Raw genomic sequence first — 22,641 nt, forward strand, 5'->3', positions numbered from 1 at the left:
GGTAAATAGCGAGAGAGAAATGACAGCGGCTCCTGGAAAATTTACTTGTAAGTCACATGCCACTATCGGCGAACAGCTATACATGCCCTGGGGCAAACTGACGGAAGAGAAGGTGCCAACCTGTGCCTACAGCTTCTTTTCTCAACACCAAAGGCAACATCATACTTACTCATTCAGAAGAAAATTTGAGTGAAGTGAACATTGATAACCCTTGATCACCACCATGTTCAAAACGTGCTGTACAATTTAAATTAAGCACTATTATTTGGACATTCTTGATCTACACACTTGCCCAATGTTTTTTTTTTTTTTTTGCAAAACCTTTAACTTTCTACTTTCCTCTTCTGTCCCTCTTTTTCATCATCCTGTCAAGCTCTGTATTCCGTTCAGATGTGTTGCTGACTCTAAGACAATCAGTGGTTCGCTCTCGATCTGATACACATTTGATCACAGAGGCAGAGCTGGGGCCTGCACCGCCTGCACACTCAGTCATCTCCTCGGTCTGATAACAGCCGTTTGGGCAGAAAAGGGAAGTTGAGGGACAGATATGGTTTTTCCGGATGGACAGGTATGGTTTTGGCTACGCTCTGCTACTCTGGGACACCTCTGTGATTGGCATGGAGGCTTGGTCGCCTCCTCCACTGACAGATTATTCATATCGCCTAGTTAGGTTTCATGAAGCAATTATATGTCTTCACACTCCACCAACTTTGGGAATGGCAGACTATAGGAACACGCAGACACTATATAGTCTCTGATGGCAAGAAATGTCCATCAATGGGAACCACAAAACTCCAGTAAAAGGCATTAAAAGCGCACTTTTTATATGAAAGTGAAAAGTTGGTTGTTGATATTTATATTTTATTTTTGACCAATAAAAAAAGTAGATCTTTAAAAATTACAGAAACACATGTGCATGCTCATGTTCATATTCTAATTAAGGTAAAGGTGTTCTTTAGTGTCCTGTGCATTCTATCCATATTTCGGTGCCAGAGTGTTATCCATCAGGGGCAGTACATTTTTAGGTTTTACATTAGCTTAATCTGGGTAAATACAGATCAAGCTAATTGTTGGCATTACAAAGATTCATTCAGAATAGGATCTTTTTATGGATTATGATTGGAACATTCTCTTGCATGTTCTCTCACTCAATGGTACAAGTTACTTGCAAATGAGTAATGTATTTTCTGGACAATAAGTCGCACTTTTTTTGGCTTGGGGTGCGACGTATATATCAAAATATATAATTTCACGTTTGTTATTTTCTCACTGATAGCCGCTAGAAGGCGCTCTAGGCTTGTGTACCAGTATCTGCTACTCCTTTATGGTTGTACAATGATAAAGCACTTACTTACAGTGAACATTATAAAAATGGTAAAGTTTGGAGTGAGCAAGAAACTAATGAGGGACTGGCGAAAAGCGGAGGTTACTCTTACTGCAATGAAGACAACAAAAAAAGGTAATTGCGGGCTAAAAGCTAGACGGCCACAGCAAGAGGGATGAGGTCGCAAATAAGAACAACGTGCTGCCGGGAGAGGCTTGTCAGTGCTTGCCAAGGCTGGTGCAACTTATACTCCGGAGCGACTTATATATGTTTTTTTCCTCTTCATTATGCATTTTTTTTGTCTGGTGCGACTTATACTCCAGTGCGACTTATAGCACGGAAAATAAGGTAATGCGTAGTGTGAACTAATGGGGAATCTACTTCTTTTTGCATTATCTGGGACACAAGAAAATGTGTTTTTCTGACGCGTAGTTAGCATTTAAGTTCATCTCAGTGTAAGATTTATCTCATAGAGGGCAGGCCCATTTTAAATCAAATAGAAATAGAACCTTCAACGTTGCATATTGAGTGACAAATCAATGACTTGCCACTCAACTTTCTGCTATTGACGTGATGAAATGCTAAGTGCCGTGCTGCTGCTATATTACGACATATGCAAAACCTCTATAGCACAACTTCTATTTTGTAAATGATCTACGCCAATGGCCTAGTTCAACACAATCGTCACATATAAATACTGGTGTACAGTATTTCACTATGTTTGGTTAGAAACATTGTTTTCTCTGTTTAGTTCATTGGTAGTCTTTTAAAATAAACAATCCTTTTTACTTCCACGTTTACCCTGTGTACTGTACATTTATAAATGAAACTAAAAAGGTCAATCTCGTGTCAGCAAGAAGCAGGACAGGTTCAACAGAATCGCCCCCTGATTACCTAACCGCGTAGCCTGACTGCCTGTGAAAACAGACTCGCTGAAAGACATGCCCACAGGTGAGCACGTAGGCAGCAGCCCTTCCAGCCGAGAGCTAAAACAAACTCAACATCAACTCCTAAATTGACCTCACGGAAACAACAGCTTTTTGTTTTCGTCCCTGCACCTGCTGCAGACATGCACAAGGTGGACAGAGGTGATTTGAGCTCCTTCTTCCTCAGTCACAGCTCACCGTCAGCTGTGACCTGGTTAGCTTTAAGCCGCCGTTTGAGCCTGGCCCTTAGTCGAGGTTGGCTGCTCAGACAGGGCAGCAGTTAGCACACACGGAGACCTCATACACACCGGTACAGACCGCGGTGGCTAATTGAATGGCCAGGGCAGGAGGGCTAAGTCTTTATGAGCACAGCGAGAAGGCTATGAATAACCCAGTTTCATTTGGAGCCTATAACTGCGAAAGGGAAAGGTGAAGGAGTGTGGGAACAAATAGTGGATTTGAATGTTTATGTAAAAAAAAAAAGAAAAAGGAAAAAAAGGCGTGGGAACAGCATGTGGTGATACGAGCATCCAGCCAGGTGACAAAAATGACTAAATTAGTGATATAAAGTCAAACTTCATGCCGATCACAATAACAACCAAATTTACCACAAGCCAATATTGTGGTCACATGACAAAACAAGAGCCTATAGTTTTAGTTAAGGATAAAATGTTTTGATGAGCTTCATGGCTATGATCTGGTTTGATTCATATACAGCAAAAACTAGCACAAAGTTTAATTATGTCAACACAAATAAACTTAAGTACTGAAGTTATTCACACACGCACACTTGCAACAACAGCTGAAACGACTTAATAAGAACGGCTGGTGGACACAATCTGGATTTTCAGTCAAGCTTTTGAATGTAACCTATTGGTCTATCTGTATTTCATAACTACTCAAAAGGTTTTCTGTGTCAGTATTATCAATAGACTTCATTATATGCATTTAAAAAATCTACTTAAACCACCAGCGGGGGACTTTCTGTCTGGAGCAGGTGACCACGATGCCACATCTCGGAGCAGAACCGGGTATTGATGGGATGGTCTTTCTCGCTTTCTCCGTATGAATATCAATAATTTTCACCAGTGAAACCAATGCTGTGTGTTTGTCTTGCGGCAGAGATACTGACAAACGGTTCAATCTTGTAAAATACAGTCATTTCAGAAATTTCCATTGATAAAAAAAAATATACAGAACATGAAATAAGCTTTTTTTTTTCCTCAGGATTTAAAATTTTCTACTATTTCTATGTATGAACTGCAGCAGCTTTCATGGCGAACACACCAGCCCCACGTAAACAAACAGGAAAGGAAGTGAGCATCATTAACATGGAGCTAAGATTGTTTCCCGTGTCTCTGCTACAATCACACAATCAACGATATCAACAGGGTGTACTCGAACTCTAACTGTAGTTAAAGAGGCGACTATAGTTGGAGTTAAATATCCAACTGCTAAATATTAAACAAGTAATTTGGTGGCATCAAAAAAATGTGATATTAATAGAGACCTTGTGTTAGATCTGTAAAAGGTTGGGAGGGTTCAAATAGTTTAGCCCCACTGCTCCCCTGAGTCTCTTTTACATACTTACTCCAGACTCCATAAACAAACAATTATGTCTGTGTGTGTATTTCCTCATCTATGTTTGTTTGTGGGGGGGGGCAGGACCAAAGGAAAACGATTTTCTGTCTCCAAAATTGAGTTATATGGACACACAGACACAGAGTCAATGCATGTCCTCGCATCGGCACATGCAGGCCTAAACATAATTTCTCATAACACTCTAATATGGTTCATTTTCAGCTATCAAAACACACATAAAAAGAGTGTTAACGCTGTCAACAAGCGAGCACGGCATGTGAAACCATCGTTTTCATTCTCAATATGTCAAGGTTGGGGTGTATTCCAGCAGGGGGAGGGGGAGCGGGTTAGAGGGGAAAACAGTGTCTTCTCCATCCTCTGCTCTCCAGAGAAACCCATCATAAAACGCCAAAGCACAAAGAGCTCACAGCCTTCCCCAATGAAACCCTGGGACCTTTTATCCCAAATCCGGCAGTATGGCTGGAGCAACAGCGCCACCCAGCACTTCGAAGACAGCACTGCACCACATCTTTATCACACTCTCTCTGATCATCCTTAAGGAAAGGAAAAAAACAACAAAAGACTTTTTTTTTTAACAATCTGCCATTAATGCGTTGATCTAAATGAGCGGCCAACACATGAGAGGTGATCAAAGCTTAGGCCTTCTTTCTCACCCTTAATAGCAAGACTATAGCCAAAACACACACACACACGTACACATAATCAAACTAATTACAATTTGTCCTTTCTCTTTTGTCCTTTTCAGACTGCGCCTTTTTAATTCCACCCAAGAACGCATTAAAATAGGGAGGCGGCGATGGGGGGGGGGGGCGGGGGGTGCTGGAGGGGACACACAGAGGGATTTTCCAAAGAGGTAAAGTAACAGTCTGGAGTATATATCAGCTCCTATTCTCCCTCATTTAAATAAGCGGCAACACTGATTTTTCGAACAAAAATACGGTACTAGTACAATAACAATGAAATAAGACCCTGTGAAAACCCGCAGCCAGCAGCAAGTATTTAAAATATCATTTAAAAAGGGCTGATCTGTAATTCAGAGCGGATATGGTATCAGACGGCGTGCTTGTCATACCCGGCTATAATCTCCAGTGCGCCGGGGAACACACTGTCTGCTGGCATCACTCAGAGTTCAGGGAGAAGAGGGGAAGGATTTGAATTCTTATTCCTACCACTGTAGTAGGTGCGGTCTGTCGGGCGGCTATCGACTCCTTGGATCTCCAACGTTTGAAAGAAAATCCCAGATTGGTGATTTGTCATGGAAGATTGATAGAACACATTAAAAAGAACGTGCACAACAACTGTGAGCGTAAAGTAAAGTGAAATACAATAAAGTAATGTTATTCCATTTTCACGTTTCAATCAAGGCAAGCATTCTTTATCTGACAAGAAAATATTATATTGCTGAGTGGTTCATGTATTCATCAAACTTATGAGAGAATATTTACTCATGGAGGACCCCATTTCCAAAGACGCACAACATCACAGTAGATGCAAAAACGCCGCTCACTACTTTCTATAGGACTCCCAATAAAATTAATACTTTGCGCCTTTATTTGCACGACCCCAAATTAAAGATGACAAAATCTTGAATATCTAACTATATATATGTACAACAGGGCCGTTGCAGTCCCTTCACCTAAAGCAAAAGTCCACATTGGGTTTTGGTTAGCCGTGTGGTCTGGACAGGAAGGGAGCTGGGGCCACCACACTCAGCAGGACACACACACAGATCCGGTGCCAGGCCATCCTCCTGCACCTCTCCTGTTGCAGCGGGAGACGGAATTGGCCGGGCGTCCCCCGAATCATAGACATCCTCATATTCAAAACATGCACCCGGCGCATTGACGGAAACTGGCAGTGACATGCTGTCCAGCAGCTCCGTCTCAGGGCGCGGGGTTGGCCTGAGCCATCTATCATACAGCCAACAACACAGTAACCCAAGACATGAGTGGCAGCCGTGCACACAGGCACACAAGAGCCGCATGTGTAAGAATGTAAGCCTTACAAATAGAAGCTGCGGCGCTCTATTTCCATAAATGAATTAATAAACAGTGTAGCTGGTCTTACAAACAGTTTAAAGACTGTTTGTACAGTAATTTACTGAAGTCTATTTTATTCACAGAGCCCAATATCACATGCTTTTATCAAGAGCTTTATACTTTTGTGACAAAAAACTGAAAAAGATAAGATAAGATGGGACTTTATTGATCTGAGCAACAACATGTCATGAACGTTTTTGTAGAACTTCTTGTCTTGAAGTGGACATTAGAACTGCTATATATTGGGTGCATGCTTGTTATAGTGTTTATCAGTAACAATGTGTAAAAAAAATACCTTTTATAGGAAGCAGTGTAATATGGAATTGTATTAAATGCTGCTTCATTCGGTAAAATTACCCTAATAAGGTGTAAGGACACGCTTTGTTTGTGTCAGCCTGGAACCACAATACACTTTTCTGTTCTGTAAAGATGATTCAAATTGTCTGGATTTCATCTTTATCTGGAGCGCTTTTTGTGGTTGATCTGAACAAAAAAGAACTTACAATGGACGCCAGGTTTATGCTGCACATTAGTCCACATGTGAACGCCGGCCTCCCACTGTTCAGGGCCTTTGCAAATCCCACCCAGGTCAAATTGATGGGGCGACGCCTTTGGAGAAAAGTGGCCAGTTTAGTTTCAAATGACTACAGAGTTAGAGGGATACTGTGTTGGAAGCCCTAAGAGCGGAGGAAATAAAAAATGAGGGGATGAAGGGGGAATAAATCTGCGTGTTGGCTGCCATCGATCGTCTCTCCCTCCCTCTTCTCTGCTATCTCATCTGCAGGGGCTGAAGGAGGCCGAGCGGTTTAAACGATCCTGACCTTGTCCGACATAAATAGTCAGAAAAGTCCACAGCGCAGATAGCTTTGTGTAAGGTTTTAAGGGGGGGAGATAACAGGAAAGGGGGGGGTTAGATAATGCTCCGGTGTTACTACATCACAAGACACGCTCCTCACAAATGCACGGCGACACATCCCATAGCCCGACTTGCACCCTAACAAAAAAAAAAAAAGAAGATGATCATTCTTTCAAAAGCAACTCCCTCAAAGCAAAAGAAGGAAGCGCTCAATTGGTTGCCTGTTCTGCACCCCTGAAGCAGACACGAGTGTTTTAAAGTAAGAAAAGGGGAAGACTCTTTTGTGTGGCTTTTTTTTTTTCTCCTTTTGAGTGTAATGCTGCTGTACCTGACAGTGGCGTTGCCCCAAGGTAAAGCCACAAATCTCTGCCTCCATTGTCACCTGTTCCTCTAATCATTTTCCACCCGTCATGCCACAATGGAGCAGGGGCGATAACGATAACGAGGTGAAGCTAATACAGAGCGGAGTCGGGGGGCCCTGCACAGACACAATGTTCAGATGTCTTCACTGGCTCTTTCACACACGTTTATTGAGACTTAAATGCAATGATACACTTACAGGCAAACGCGCAGATTTGGCCTTTCTTTCAGACGCTCACTTTTCATTACGGGACAAGATAAGAAGACGCGCTTGTGCATATATTACACTGTAGGCCTATGTGGCAGTATTAAAGACTATCCACCTACATGAAATTGCACTGGTGTATAATTTTCCCATGGTTGTTGTGGGCTGCAGGTCTCACTTTGTATCAGCTTGTTAGAAGTGTGATGGACGGCTGTCGGGACGAGAAATGGAAGGGCATTATGAGCAGCAAAGAGAGATCCATTCTAGACTTGATGCACTAGTATGTTGATAGTGTGATGTGGCAAAATGCTGACTGTGTGACCAAATGAAAGCAAAGCCCGACGATGTTTTGAGCAATATACTGTATAATGACGAGGGTGTATTCATTCTCCACACTCTATGCCGCAAAGCCACGGCTGCCATGGTTAGACTGATAGAAGGCATGGCTGCCAATCTATGCATACAGCCCCTTTGACCACCACTGAGCGCACACACCACCTGGCTACATTATAGGCAAGGTGAGTGACGTTTCATGCCCAAGGGCCCAATGGCAGTAGAGTCTGATCAGACCAACGGGGTCAATCTGTTATAAGACAAAAAGAAAAGAAAAGAAAAAAGATCCTGTGTCCAAAGGGATTAATCAACTTGGAGAAAGTTGCCTATCATTATATCAAGAAAGGGGCAAATGCCATGTCTGCCCAAACAGATTTTTACCTCAGTCGTGCATGACTTGTGGGGAGATGGAGATGAGGAGGCTGCAGCGCAGTTCCATGGATGCATTTATCAGAGTCTGGCATCGTTGTAATTTCAGTGTTCAGATCCAATCGCTCTGGCTCCCCCTCAGGAGTAAACAATAACAAGCACAAATACAATAGACAAACAAGGCCTGCAGGACATGTACTCTACCAGATTCACATACACAAACACAGAGCACCACTTTTCACAAATCTATGGTTAATAATTAGGCTACTAATTGTAAATCATACTCATTACCTTGTCTCGAAAGAATTCCCCTTCCACGTGGGTCTGGCCTTTGTTTGGGAGACGGGCACAACAAAACTATAGCCTACATGTCCATAAAGCCAGCGTGTGGTGCAAAACTTTAAAGCACTAAGTGCCCCGTGGTGCTAAATAGACTTTTGGCCTGAACCGCAAGAGGCTCGAGTGATCACGTTGTGTTAGTGCGCCACCTGGTGGCCTTTTTCTTTCATTGACGTCCCTCAGTGCGTTGTACGATTTCCATCTATTGAGCATTTATAGGTTTTGCGCCTCCTGTAATTTCACCAGGGCTATCATCTGACCAGTATTACTTTATAGTCTATTTCTACTTATGTTGTATCTATATAACGTAATACGCTTCATGTAGCCTACTATATATTTTTTTTATTATTCCATTTTTCCTTATGCCATTTACATTGTAAAAACAAGGATTTAGATATTTACTTCAACATAGCAAAAATATAGACTTTAGCACTCGGAGTTACTCAAATCTTTTTTAATCTTTTATTTTTGAAGGTGGCAACTACTTTTTACTTCTACTTGAGTAAAATAATTCCTTGAGTAGCTCTTTTTGCTACTCTACCCACCTCTGACAGATACAATAGACAGAGATGGTATAAACACATATCAGACCAGTATATTCCAATATGTATAAAATATTGTTTTGGCTTGTGTTGCCAAATATTCATGTCTTTCAACATTTCACTTCACACATACAATTTTTATTTACCCCCTAGAGATATCCTTGTGGTAAAAAACATTTGCCTAAAAAACATCACCATCAAGTGAATTAAATGTCATTTATTTATTAGTTCTATTTGACCTAAGACAAACACATGGCAAATGCAAGATACTTTTTTTTTTAAAGTAAGGTTTATTTCCTCTTAATATTTTACAAATAGAAGCACATTTGAACATATTTGACTTGCTCTGACAAGTTTGAAGTACACTGAAGAGTCCTCTATACGGAACTGATGATTGCTCCCATTTATCTGCAATGAAAGAAAAGTTAAGTATATACAGTATGTGCATACTAGGATATGACACGGGCCCAACTAGAAATACACTACGCACGACTTGGACTTCCATCTACAGTTATACTACTATCAAAGGTAAGCTGAATGTTTCTATCACAGAAACTTCTCTAGCAATTATCATTACCTCCTCAGTAAAGACAAGTATCAGTTCCTTTGTTTTGAGTCGAGAAAATTAAAAGGATTAGGTTAGTGAAAAAAATAAAAAAATTGATACGAATGTGCTGTTCATGAACAAATACAAAACAATTGACACTAAAGATACAAAGAGCAGCAAAAAATATATCACCGGGACTAGAAATGAAGGAAGTTCAACTCAAATATGAGCTCAACCAAAGTTAGATGAATGTGTGGAGAGATTACTGTCATGTTACAGTTTAGATCTGTCATTTATTTTGGATCTCCTTTTCCACCAATACTTTGCATAATAAAAGTGTTGTAAATAATCAAAGCCAGTGAGCGATTAGTGATTATTCTCTATTAAGAAGAACTCTGAAGTGCAAAAGAGCCAGTAAATGAGGCATTGAAACTTACAGAGCAGCAGCTCCAGAAATGATCTCAATGAGCTCCTTGGTGATGACAGCCTGTCTGGTACGGTTGAAGGTCAAGGTGAGTTTATCAATCATCTCAGCTGGAGGAAACAAACAGGCATCCATCAATGTTCAAAAACCCAGTTCTTAATCAATAAAATAAAAAAAATGATAGCATGTGTGTCATCTTTACAAGCATTCTTGCTGGCGCTGTCCATGGCAGTCATCCGGGCGCTCTGTTCGCTGCAGGAGGACTCCCTCAGGGCCAGGTAGAGGATGTTGACAAGAGCAAACTCCTGGTAGTTCCTCAGAACATCAGCATCAATGTCATCATAGATGCCCATTGATTCTGCAAGAAACAGACAGCATTCAGTTGATCCCATCCGATACCGCATTGATATAAAAAGGTCTCATCCTATACTGACCTGCGTTAGAAACCGTTTCCGTGGAAAACACAGGTTTCTGGTCAGTCTTGTAAGAAATAACGGATCTGTGGGAAGAATGTAAATGTCACTCTGCAGAAAAAACGTTAAGCAGAAATACTGATATAGACTCAATTACCTGAATCTGTTGAAGAATACAGCGCCCTGGTCAAACTCATACCCCGAGTTAAGCAGTTCAGCGGCAATAATGGAGGCATCTCCAAAGCTGGGAGGCTTACGACCCACCTCCTTACAATTGAGCATAATGTACTCTCCATGAGTTCTATGAGAAACCAAACACATTTGTATCCAATTCCGTACATTTCGCCTTCATTAGTTAAATTATTTAAGTTACGTCAAAGAGACCCACTGTACCTGCGCAACAGGCCTCTCAGCTTGTCTCCCACATTAACCACCATGACCTCCTTGCCTGCACCAGTGAGGTTAGCGATTTCATGCTTGATAGCCTTGGCCACACCAGAGTGGATCGCACCACACAGCCCACGGTCAGAGGTCACACCGATGATGAGATGCTTCGCAGTCTTGTCCTCTGGGGCTTTGATCTCAGCCTTCTCATACAGGGCTGAAAAGTAGAAGTCTTTAATCATCTCTCATTTTCTAATGCCTAAGTTACGACATACAAATGACATACAAATGACATACCCAGAGCACTAGTTCCGTACACACGAGCAGGCTTCAGCTGCCTCTCAGCACGTGCATACTTTGCTGCGGCCACCATCTTCATGGACTTCGTGATTTTCTGAATGTTCTTGATGGACTTCAACCGAATGGTGACTGGAGAGAGAACACGATGCTCAAAGTTAACCACAATATTCAAACCATCTCATAATTTAAAGAATTTATTTTGAAAGTGAAACAAAGTATTAATATGATGACAAAACGATTATAATTTGGTGCATGTCATGTTCTCACATCACTTAAGTTTAATTTGATTATTAGAAATGTTATAATTGTACCTTTAGTGCACTCCATCGCCCATAATACCTGAGCTGCACAAATAATCTACATAGAGCCTCCAGAACTTAGCTTAGCCTCAAAAAGCACGCAGTCAAGTGCACTAACCATAGCAATCCATTGTAAATGTGTGCTACTCATGTGCAGCATACCCATCTCCAAAGAGAAAAGTACTTACTGTCCTTCAGGGTAGCCATGCTCCTGACCTGCCCACTGTAGAAAGAAAATGGCATATACTTAGCCTCAAGCAGAAACAATACTTTATAGTAATGTGCTCACATTAAAAACAGTGCAATGTACAGTGTTTAAGTTACTGAATAGTTGGAATTGCTTCATACAAATGTCACATTGGCCCGTATCAGCTGGCTTTAAGGTACTTAGGTCAGACGTGTAACTTTATTCTGTCCAACACTGCGTCGGTCTTCAAGGGCATAAATTTAGAGATTTGACCTAGAACCTGCATACAATATCAAAATATCACCTAAAGCAAGCTATACTATTAGCTTGAGTGGCTGAACTTGTCAGCACCACTGTCATTCATTAGCAGCGGCCTGCATGTTAGCACGTCCTTGTGTGTGCATTTCCACTGTCTACTGTCAAAGGCAACAAAAAGAAGCCTCTTTATTAATTGAGGTTAAAACAATACCCTAATAGAGTTTAAATGAAGACAATACGCAAAGCTTCTGTTAATTTTACTTACCATTGTGGGGAGAACACCAATGCGCTGGTCCTAGCGAACATTGTTACTCCAATGAAGGTCAGACGCGCAGGAGTGCGCATGCGCAAGAAAAGAGTAAACTGGAAGAATGGTGCGTTCATGAACACCACACATACAAATGTAACTACACGTCATTTAAGGTAGTAGGGCACATATAAAATATACATTAACGTCGTCATGGTGTATGAAAATAAAAGAAACAATATCTCTACAACAATATTTTCGAAATGACATAGTAAGTAAGATAGCAGAATACTTAGCGTAACGGAAAATTATTGAAAAACACAGTACATGAAGGCTGCGGACCCTCTCGCGAGAGTTGTGGATAATCGCTAGATTCTGGCACGCGGAAAAAGTGGACACCGAGGACAGCCAACAGTAACATAAAAAAACTACGTTTGTCCATAATTCTACTGACCTGCACAATTGGCGTCTGGATATTTTGTATTTATTATTGATTTGAAATGGGGAAAGCGGACTTTCTTTCGCCAAAGGCCATTAGTAACCGAATAAAAGCTAAAGGTCTACAGAAGCTAAGATGGTATTGTCAGATGTGTCAAAAACAATGCCGAGATGAGGTAAGCCGCCGCCGTATTAGATGCGATTTGCTCTTTTATGTCTTAATCAGCTTTCCTGTTTTTATTTAGAATGGCTTCAAATGTCACTGTATGTCGGAATCCCATCAAAGGCAGCTGCTTTTGGCTTCAGAAAGTCCTTCCAAATTTATGGACTATTTCTCAAAGTGAGTATAAGCTCTGTTATCTACAGTCATGTTCAAATCATACTGTTTTTACTGATAAATGTTGATTTATTGACAATTTCAAAACAAAACAAAAATGATACATTTTTCGTAATGTTGTTTATGTTTACGTTTTAGTTTTGGTTGTTAGGATGATTATCTAGTTAGAAAAGAGACTGTGCCCCAGATCCCATGGCTAAATCAAGCTCAATAGTCCAAGCTCAGTGACTTCACGTGCTTTGGTTCCCCATTGAAAACATGTACAATACTTCTGAGTCCATGACTTCTGTGAAAAGTAGATTTTGAAATCTCAGTTGGACTTTCCTGGTTAAGTAAAGACAAAGAAATTAAATAAATATGTAGCTCAGAGCAACTAAAATTCAATGGTTGTTTTAGTGCCTTTTGTAAATCACCAATCACCTCACATCCTACATAACCATTACCTTAAAATCAATGTCTAGTAGTCGTGGGCATAACCTTTACTAATCGACTGTTTTTCAGTGAGTTCAAACATGACTTTGTTGAGCTGCTCAGAAGACGTTTTGGTAAGTTCTTTTGGTTCAGTTTAAGTACATCCTCCCACTCCACAGTATTATTAGAAGTACATGTATATATGAACGTTTGTTAGAAGTTGCAAATGGTGCACACAATGTGGAAAAAAGTCATGTGTATATATGTTTATAATGTACATTGAACTTGGAACAACCAATCAATCTGCTATTTCTTGTAGGGACAAAGCGTGTGCATAACAATGTGGTTTACAATGAGTACATTAGTCATCGTGAGCACATCCACATGAACTCTACAAGATGGGAAACACTGACCGATTTCACCAAGTGGCTTGGAAGAGAAGGTGGGCAACTTTCTTGTATTTTTATCGCTGTAGCATATGATTATTTTAAATGCCATTTGTTTTTTCTAGGTTTGTGCAAGGTTGACGAGACTCCTAAAGGCTGGTATGTCGAATACATTGACCGAGATCCAGAGACTATCCGACGTCAAGAGGAATTGGCAAGGAAGAAAAAGCACGACTTGGATGATGAAGAGCGGAGTGCACGTTTTATAGAGGATCAGGTTCGAAGAGGTCGTGATGGTAAAGAGGAAGAAGTGAGTATCCACGAGCATATGCAGCATCAGAACACATGAATGAACAACAAATCAAAATGTAAATATTCTCCTTCAGGAAACTCCAGTTTACACTGAGCTTAAAAGAGAGAATGAAGAGGAGAAAGGTTTGTGTTGCTTCTTATTCTTACCTATAGCACATCTTTCCATTTTTGGCAATAATTGTTACTCTAACTTTACACAGTGGCCTTTAACCTGGGTGCCAGTTCATCTGTTGCGGGACCGTCAAAGTCGAGGTGAAAAAGCAATTTTAGTTGTAGGCCATAATTATTATGTACAATGTATATTACTCTTTTTTTGTCTTTTTATAAATACTACAAACTAAAAATTGTTTTAGTTCTTTGCTGGGTTCAAGTGCATTGAAAACAGCCACTGCATCAGTCAAAAGAAAGGACTTGTCATCCAGTTCAAGCCCTAAAGAAGGGAAGAGGAAAAAGTCTGCGCTTGAAGAGATCAAAGAGGTAAAGTAGAGCGTTAAATCTACTCATCTTTGTGAGAAATATATTATTGAAAAACCAAAGCACTGTTTGCTTTTCAGATGGAAGAGCGGAAGAGGCGGCAACAGGAACCAGTCAAAACAGATTACTGGTTGCAGCCAAACATTGTTGTCAAAGTCGTCACTAAGAGACTGGGAGATCGGTACCACAAGAAGAAAGCTGTTGTGATGGTAAGAATTCTCACTCATTACTTCCCAGGGAGAAAAGCGTGTTTGTGCTGTTTAGTGAATGTATTTTCTTCAGGATGTGCAAGATAAATATACAGCTGTGGTAAAGATGGTCGACTCAGGAGACAAACTGAAACTGGACCAAAATCATGTAGAGACGGTCATACCTGCACCAGGTGAACTTCAGTCTGTACTAGAACTGTTTCAAGCTTTTGTGTGAAGTGGTTTAATTCTGGTCTTATTTTTGTAATTGAACAGGCAAAAGGGTTTTGATTTTGAACGGTCGGTACAAAGACACAGAAGCCATATTGGACGGTATCGATGAGAAAAAGTTCTGCGCTACACTAACACTTGACTCGGTAAGCCACCGTTGCTACTACTACTACTGTCAAATATTATGTGTGATGTGTTGTAGAATATATTTCTGTGTTCTTTCCAGGGTCCACAGAAGGGGCGAAGCGTGGATAACATCGCCTATGAGGATTTCTCAAAAATGGCCTGATGACGTTGCCTTCTTGAAATCCCAGGATGGATGACTCTACTATGTCGGAGTTTAATCTCCCTCTGTACATATCCCACAATGCATTTCCAGAGACTTTGGAATGATTATTTCAATTAGCTTTTATTTTATGTATTCATTGTAAATCTGAAAATCAAATAAATTCTTCTAATCTTATTTTTAGACATATTTATACACAAATGCACATTTGATTTTCTTACACATACAGAAAAACTAATACAGCATGAGAAACATTTTATCTTCACTGTCTTTATTGAGTTCCTTTTATCCATTACATATGAGCCAATGGATGACTCTTACCATGATAGACTACCTAATTTATCTGGATGAAACTGCTGAGCTCTGGAACGATGTAGTCTGTGAAGTGCCCGTCAATAAAACCCTTCCCGCTGTTGTGCACGAACCAGCAGTAGATATTTGACCCGTGTTTATGATCAGCCCTGTAGTCCTTCTGCCATCCCCTGGTTCACACGGTGTCATGTTATTGTGATACATTTTAAGATATTGTCCTTTTTTATTATTATTATTTAATAATGTGATTACCTTGTAACCTGAAAGCTGTTGCCTTTCACCTCCATTGTGGCCGCCTTCTTTAGGGGGTCCACTCCTTCATGGACTCCATACACTCTAACATCCAGCTCTCGAGAAAACTGCCCTGCAACAAAACAGTTTTATACAAATGAATACAATACTCCTGAGCAAAGAACAAACATATGCTTCTCGACTATTTTATTAGGTACCATGCACCTTGAAGTATTGTATTATTATGACTTTATTTCAGTGAGGTGATCAACACAGTGGATTACAATTGCTCAAGGTTGACCTGTCGAGCTTGTACTGTAAGTTAATTGTTGGTTAGATAGATTTATTTGGTTGCATTGGAGCAGGTGTACCTAATAACATGGCCCTGAGTGTGTACATGTGAGGTACCTATGAGGCCGTGGACAAGTGGAGAGTACTGGTTCTCTGTAGGAATATAGATCCCAAGGAAGTCGACATTAACTGGATGTTTTTTCCAAATCCGATGGAGCAACACAATAACTCGAATGTTGTCATTTATTGTAATCGAAACATTCGAGTTCCTCAGAATGTGTACGCTCACACTGAAACAACAGAATGTTTATTAACAATGCAAATACACCATGTATATTGTGGGAACTACAAACCTACCCATCCATTGAGATTCTGGTTGTTGCATCCCAGGAGAAAACATGGGTGTTTCTTTCATCAGAAATTGTAATGTTGTCGGTGCTGGCTGTCACGCTGACTCCCTCAGGCTGCGAGTACACCGTGATAGTCCCAAAGTAAGTGTTGAGTTTGTTTTTATGCAACTTCTTTGAACCAACTAGCTGACCGTTTACAACAACACCTGCAGCAAACAGTGTTGTCAAGACCAAGTAGCCTATGACACATGTATTTATTATGAATTTAAAGGAAAAGGCCACCATTTTTCCATACTGAGATATGTTCTTGCCTGAGCTTAGATGAGTTGATGTGTACCTGTCTGGTCTTTGTGCGTGCGCTCAGTCACGCACAAAGACCAAAGATATTGTTAGCATTTAGCCTCTCCTCCTCTCCTCTATGGGGCCAAATGGGGGGGAATTTAGAAGCGAACAAGCTCTTCCACGTTTTCCCTATTTGAATACGGTTGCGTATACTTAGGAGCACTTCGACATCTGCGCAGTAATATCTTCACTCCTATAGAATTCTCTGCATGGACGCCTCACAATATAGTACCCCGTTTTATCCGCTTAGAAAATCGACATGTTTAATTTTGTGTAACTATACTTGGATTGTGTAACTGCTCACGTAGTATGGAAAAACGATGGCCTGTTCCTTTAAGCCAGCTTGTCAGGTTCAACATGCTGTACCTGTACCACTGTCGGACAGCAGGTTGAGGATATGGCCTGGTTTGGAGTCAATATTGAAGCATACGTCCATATTGTGTCTGGGCAGGTGGATGATGAAGTGAGGATCATTGTCCACTGGATGAACAATACTGGACTGTTAGTTTTGTGTCATGTACTTTGCATGGTACAGATTCAAGTTCAGATCCAGATTCAATTTACCTAAATTTACTTTTTGGGGCAAGGCCCACTCTTCCGGTCCCTTATCCACTTGGCTGGGAGGAGCTGGAGTGGTCATCTGGACCCAAGGGGGAGGTTGATAAACCAACCTCACCGGGGTCACACCTCCACCTTCATAAAAAACACTGTAAAACCTAAATGCAGTTGTTGGACACTGGTTTGAATACTTCTCTGTGACATACCTGGGCAGCAGCCATGTTTGGCGTCTTTTGGGGAATCAGCCAAGAGTCTCTCAGTTGCATCTTCACTTTCCACCAGCAAAGCAGTAAGCGGAGTAACAAACTGATGCTCTACAGCCAGAGACAGAATTCGCTGAGTGATCTTTCGCTTTTTGGCCGCTGTTGGAGCCAGAGCCCTGTGAGAAAGACACAGGGGCCAATGAATAACGATAACATACCTAATATACATGCTAATATTACTACATCCCATACCGTTCACCAAGCAGTTGTTTGATGGTAATGTAGGCCCACAGCTGTCGGGCAAAACCGGGAAAAGAGTGGTGTTGCTTGGCCAGCAGCTCATCCAGCTCAGTGGTGTCGGTCTCAGTCTCCAGAGTCAGGTCCAGACGATCCTTGTTGGAAAAATACATGAGCATGAAAGAAAGTTTGACGTATTCAAGATGACACAGCTGACCTCTTAATTGTTTTATTTTATGTTTGTATTGTACTAATTACATGGAGATTGTATTGTTTGGTGAAACCTGTGAAGTAGCTGATTTACATCCCAGAACTTGTTTAAATAAGAAAACAAAAACTAAAGGTTGTTCATGTTGTTAGATCAAAACCAGATCTGCGTGAATGTGCTCTACATTGCACATAACTATAGAGCCCTCACATCCTGTTTTTGCATTGTCTGTAATAGCTTGAAGTTTGTCAGGCAGCGCAGCGGTGCAGTGTTTGGTATGATTGCATAAGTTAGGCACTTATAACCTGTTTTAGAGCTTCATGTGGCTCTTTCATCCTGCTCTTGCAGCAGTTTGGCTAGTGAGGGTCATTTCAGCAAGGCATCTTTCTGGTTCAGTCCTTAGTTACATTCACAGGAAATATAGCCAACTGATTATTCATATTAGTTTTGGCTCCTAAAAATTAGGATTTAAGTGTTGTTGGTTTTGTTTTGTTTAAGATTTGATGTCACAAATTTGCTGGGCCCTGAGGATTTACTCACAGCAGAAGCAGTGGTAAAGCTGGTCAGTGTGTTGGTGTCAGAGGGGAGCACTTTCCCGGCCACCACCAGCTCAGAGCCACTGAAAAACTTATCAAACTGATTCTGAGTGACATCAGACACTGAGTCTTCTGGGAACTGGATGGTGATCCTTCTCAGAAGTGGGGCAGACACCTGACTGTAAAAGGCCTAGAGAAGAAGAAAGATAATTTGTACAACCTTGTCATGAACCGCAGAAGCACCTTTCCAAACTTATTTTGCATAATTTAATTATGTACCCGTAGTTGGTCGGCAGCATCGTGATTTGCATAGATTCTCTGAGCCATCCCTCGGTTTTCCATTGCAATCCTTTCCAGGAAGTCATAGTCCACATCAAAACCAATGCCCAAAGAGAACAGGGAGAACTCTTCTCTCATCACTCGCTTCACATTCTTCTGGATAGTACTGAGTTTGATCTCACCTGCAAAGATCAAAGTACATAAAACAATCACAACGGTTGCAGCTGGTTTAACCCATTGCAAGAATTACAAAGTTTCATGATGAAAAGTATCTTTTAAGTAAGTACATTTATGTGAGTGTCTCACCTACAGTCGGATCGCCGTCAGACACCAGTATTATCATGGACACGGAGCGGGGGTCCAGGAGCCCCTGATTAGATGCTCTTACGAGGATCTGAACAGCCCTCATCAAGGCTTCATTGATGTTTGTGCCTAGATATGTGAAAAGGAGTTCATTTAGACATAATGTGGTGGAATGTAGTGATAGAGAAAGAAATAAAAGAGAGAGAGAAAAACATTTCGAACCTCCATTTGGTTTGATATCCTGAATGTATTTCTTCGCATCTGCAACCTGTATGCTTGAACCTGGGACTAACTCCTCACTCCAGCAGCGTACATTATGGTTAAAGTCAATGACACTGAAATGATCGTCAATGGTCAAATCATCTAGAATAGCTTGCATGGCTTCAACAGTCTGAGAAACAAATGGAGGATTAAATGCTCATACAACACAACTGCCACACGGGGTCAGTGTTTTATTGAAGACAAAGAATAGGTCTGAAAACAAACTTACTTGCTTCATCTTCACCCCCCACATAGAACCACTGACATCAATAACAAATACGATGTTTTTGGGAAGAGGAGAGAGATTCGATGGTGCAAAGAATTGAACAAAGTGGCCATCGGAGACCTAAGGGAATATCCCAGTCAGTCACATTTAATTAGCACACAGTAATGTACAGACTGACAGACCTGCAGCTCTGCAGCATTGTTGTCCCTCTTCACATCATATTTGATCGTGAGGATGCCATCTATAGCCGTGCTAGTGCAGTTAGAGCACTTTCTCTGGTGTTGCAGACTGGGTTTGAAGACAATGTGAGCCTAGAATATGAATAATACAATATGTGGTTTCTATTGTCTCTTCTGACCTACAGCAAACTCAAGTGTTACCTTCTCATCAGAGGTTGTTACTTTGATCAATTCTGTAAAAATATCTCCAAGAGTATGTCGGGTCTCTAGTTGGCTAATTCCCTTTGGCTCAAAAACATAGACATCGACCTAAAGGGTAATGACAGTCAGAAGTGTGTGCATTCATTAAAATGACACTGTATAAAGATGATCATTCCACCTGTAAGTGTGGCACCAGTCTGCCTGGCTGCAGGAACAGCTGATGCTCGTAGAAGCCCATTTTGCGTTGTATCATTTCCTGGTAGTTAAGCTCAAACTCTATATTACTTCCTGGTGGCACGTGGACCTCTGTTTTAAAAGTTTCCATATCCTGGGAGTTAGCCCTATGACAAAAAAGTTATTTTATTTGTATTTATTTAACCTTTATTTAACCAGGGAATCCCTTGAGATTAAATCTCTTTTCCGAGGGAAATCTGGCCAAGAGGCACCGGTGATATGTTGAAATGATCTGCTTAAGCTGTTAGACTGATCCAAACCAATTCTTACTATCTGAATGTTTTGTACCTTACAATGCCAGCAGCTTTGCCCCTGGCTCTGGCCTGAGCATAAAGGTTCCTCGCCACCGTCTTTTCTTTAACTGAGCCTTTAAATACGATTCCATTAACATTCCTGCAGTAAGAGGGACACGTTAGTCACATTAGTCACAGGTCAAACTCGGACAGTCTTTGAGTGACAGTGCACAGACATAGTGAAGTTGGTGATAAAAGCTCTTTTGGGGATCTGGACGTTGAAGCCGACGCTCTGAGCTTTGGCCCCAGAGTTGACCACATGGCTTCTGACGGTGGTATGAACAAAACGTGACGTAACATGGCTCTCAATTATGTAACTTTTGACCGTGATGTCATCTCCACTGACGACCTATGAAAAGACAGAAAGAACAAACATTGTAGCGTTTTATTGATCATTAAACATTGCTTGTGTCTGAATTCGCTGGAACTAAACAGACATTTCAAGAAAATAAAGCGGACGGAAAGTCAATAACCTGACAGTCATGAGAAATTTGTCAAACAGGCACACATTGATTTCTAGATAAGCATAAACTCTGCCACAGTGGAAAGGGCCATACCTCAAAGTTTTCCTGCTCTTCACTTGTCAAAATGGCTCTCTGTAACACAAATGTATGAAGATAAGATAGTAAGACATAAGATAGCTAATGTATTAATTACACTATTATGACAAATAATGTTGTAATTAATGCATTTACAATATTATAGAATACTACTACATTTTTAGACAACATCTCTGTTCAGTGAAGTGGACATAGTTTATATACAGAAACATATACAAAAAGGAAATCTATACACACAAAAGTAAAGGCAAGTAAAGGAAATCTTACCTTGTGCCTCTCATGCAGTCCTACGTCTGACAACTGAAACAAATGCAAAAATAATTATCCTCACCTTTGATAGTATTTAGACTTGATTTTAGCTCATTTAAAGAGCAGTTTCCACAAACATAAACATTTGATTATATTGATTTGACAGAAAACATGCAATGAACACACTCACCAAATCTTCCTCCCATTCTCCATCTATAACAAACTCAAATCCACTGTTATGTTGAAGCAGCAGGAGCCCAATAACCAGCAGCGATGGTAGAAACTTCATGTTGCTGTCTGAAACACGCAAAGGCCCATGCACACTGTCTCACTGTAGGGAGCCCTGGTTTCAAGACTAGAGGTTAAAATACACAGAGCTGATTGACTCTCGGTTCAGTCAATATTTGTAGTGTTTGACGCGGCACACAAAAAAGCAGGAAACTTTGAAACTTGACCTGTAGGGCTGGGAGGATAAATAGGACAGTTGAGGTCATTCATATCGAACTGATGCCATTACAAAAGAAAAGGGTAAGGAGCGTAGGGCAATTCACATATTGCTACATTATCTCGTTTTTAAAATCCCTTTTTGTGATGTCACAACTTACTAGCATTCAACTTGTCAGTGAGTTACTTAGTTATTGTTATTGCTTGGTTTTGTAGGCTATTTGTCAAGCTTCTTAAAGAACTATAGTTTATCCTTATTCACTCACTCTCCACATTCCCTTTGTAAACTGTATGTAGGCACATGGCAATCAATCTGCACCCATGGCCTCGCAATTGGCCTTTGGATTGGTGTACGAAGGCTTCAACCACAGAGCCACTGCCAATACTGCAAAAGCACTTCCACGAAACTCTACTCTACCTGCGTTTCATCAGCTCACTTTACAGTTAACTGGTACTTTTTGCTTGGCCCTGGTTCGAACCAGGCCAAGCTGGTACTGTTTTCATGGATGCAACCAAAAGCAAAGGCTCTATCTCTGGGCATTTCGCACAGTAACTAAACAACATTACTCTGGTACGATGGTTCCAAAATGATGCACGCTCACATCGGAGCTGAGAGCGCATGGATTTGGTTAAATGTGAAGGAGAGAGAGAAGCAGGCACGGACGCGAAAGTAAGGCAACAGGACAGGGAGTGGGCGCCTGCACAGCTGAACATTGCCCCGTTTGTGGCAAAGAGTTTCGCCCACATTAAGATAGAGGAAATGCAAATCATTTATTCCAGACTACAGTACTATTTGTTAACGTGAAATTGTTAAGTGCTCAATTTGTCATTGTACAGTTGTACAAATGAAATTATGTTCAGGACTAACCCCAAGTCACCATTGTGGGTCAACCTGACCAGCATTTTTTGGACCTATAGATGAATCCTGGCTGCCTGCCTTCAACACTCCTCTGAAATTCAAAGCGTGGTGTCCTGCACTGGCTAGCTCCTCCTCCTTCCTCTTCCTTCTGCACAGCTCCCTCCGCTCCACAACAGTCCTTCGCCATCTTCTGGACAGAGTGTAGCAGTTAATACATTTTTTTCTCCAGTGAATGTTCATTAAGAGCATTAATAGGGATAGAGGCTTT

The 22,641-nt window shown here is 41.0% G+C and overlaps 3 protein-coding genes across 4 annotated transcripts; 1 reads left to right on the forward strand and 2 right to left on the reverse strand.

The window, feature by feature from the left end:
- Positions 1-9,165: 9,165 nt before the first annotated feature.
- atp5f1c (ATP synthase F1 subunit gamma) lies at positions 9,166-12,060 on the reverse strand (the record flags this gene model as incomplete). 2 transcript variants are annotated; one of them, XM_079552134.1, is made up of 9 exons in its annotated part: positions 11,973-12,060; positions 11,451-11,485; positions 10,961-11,092; positions 10,673-10,880; positions 10,437-10,580; positions 10,301-10,365; positions 10,069-10,224; positions 9,880-9,976; positions 9,166-9,303 (listed from the first exon to the last, which is right to left on the reverse strand). In XM_079552134.1, the coding sequence occupies exons 1-9, from the start codon at positions 12,050-12,052 to the stop codon at positions 9,300-9,302; spliced, it is 921 nt and encodes a 306-aa protein (XP_079408260.1). In that variant the 5' UTR covers positions 12,053-12,060. The 2 variants fall into 2 exon arrangements, with proteins under 2 accessions (XP_079408260.1, XP_079408261.1); XM_079552135.1 differs by lacking the exon at positions 9,166-9,303 and having other exon boundaries at positions 9,876-9,976.
- Positions 12,061-12,297: 237 nt separating this feature from the next.
- On the forward strand, positions 12,298-15,171 carry kin (Kin17 DNA and RNA binding protein). Its single transcript, XM_079551738.1, has 12 exons — positions 12,298-12,568; positions 12,638-12,732; positions 13,231-13,274; positions 13,460-13,582; positions 13,652-13,836; positions 13,913-13,961; positions 14,039-14,090; positions 14,192-14,315; positions 14,393-14,521; positions 14,595-14,694; positions 14,777-14,877; positions 14,958-15,171. The coding sequence occupies exons 1-12, from the start codon at positions 12,455-12,457 to the stop codon at positions 15,018-15,020; spliced, it is 1,179 nt and encodes a 392-aa protein (XP_079407864.1). The 5' UTR covers positions 12,298-12,454; the 3' UTR covers positions 15,021-15,171.
- A 66-nt stretch (positions 15,172-15,237) lies between these two features.
- Positions 15,238-21,407, reverse strand: itih2 (inter-alpha-trypsin inhibitor heavy chain 2). Its single transcript, XM_079551737.1, has 21 exons — positions 21,261-21,407; positions 21,089-21,121; positions 20,819-20,857; positions 20,438-20,610; positions 20,257-20,361; positions 19,913-20,075; positions 19,735-19,842; positions 19,537-19,665; positions 19,358-19,474; positions 19,090-19,258; positions 18,871-18,996; positions 18,565-18,746; positions 18,290-18,475; positions 17,557-17,696; positions 17,308-17,480; positions 17,108-17,236; positions 16,910-17,023; positions 16,209-16,407; positions 15,969-16,141; positions 15,582-15,693; positions 15,238-15,499 (listed from the first exon to the last, which is right to left on the reverse strand). Exons 1-21 carry the CDS (start codon positions 21,357-21,359, stop codon positions 15,352-15,354), a joined length of 2,817 nt encoding a protein of 938 aa, XP_079407863.1. The 5' UTR covers positions 21,360-21,407; the 3' UTR covers positions 15,238-15,351.
- Between the last annotated feature and the right edge of the window lie 1,234 nt (positions 21,408-22,641).

This window comes from Gobius niger, assembly GCF_951799975.1.
Source record: "Gobius niger genome assembly, chromosome: 2".
NCBI classification, from domain to species: domain Eukaryota; kingdom Metazoa; phylum Chordata; class Actinopteri; order Gobiiformes; family Gobiidae; genus Gobius; species Gobius niger.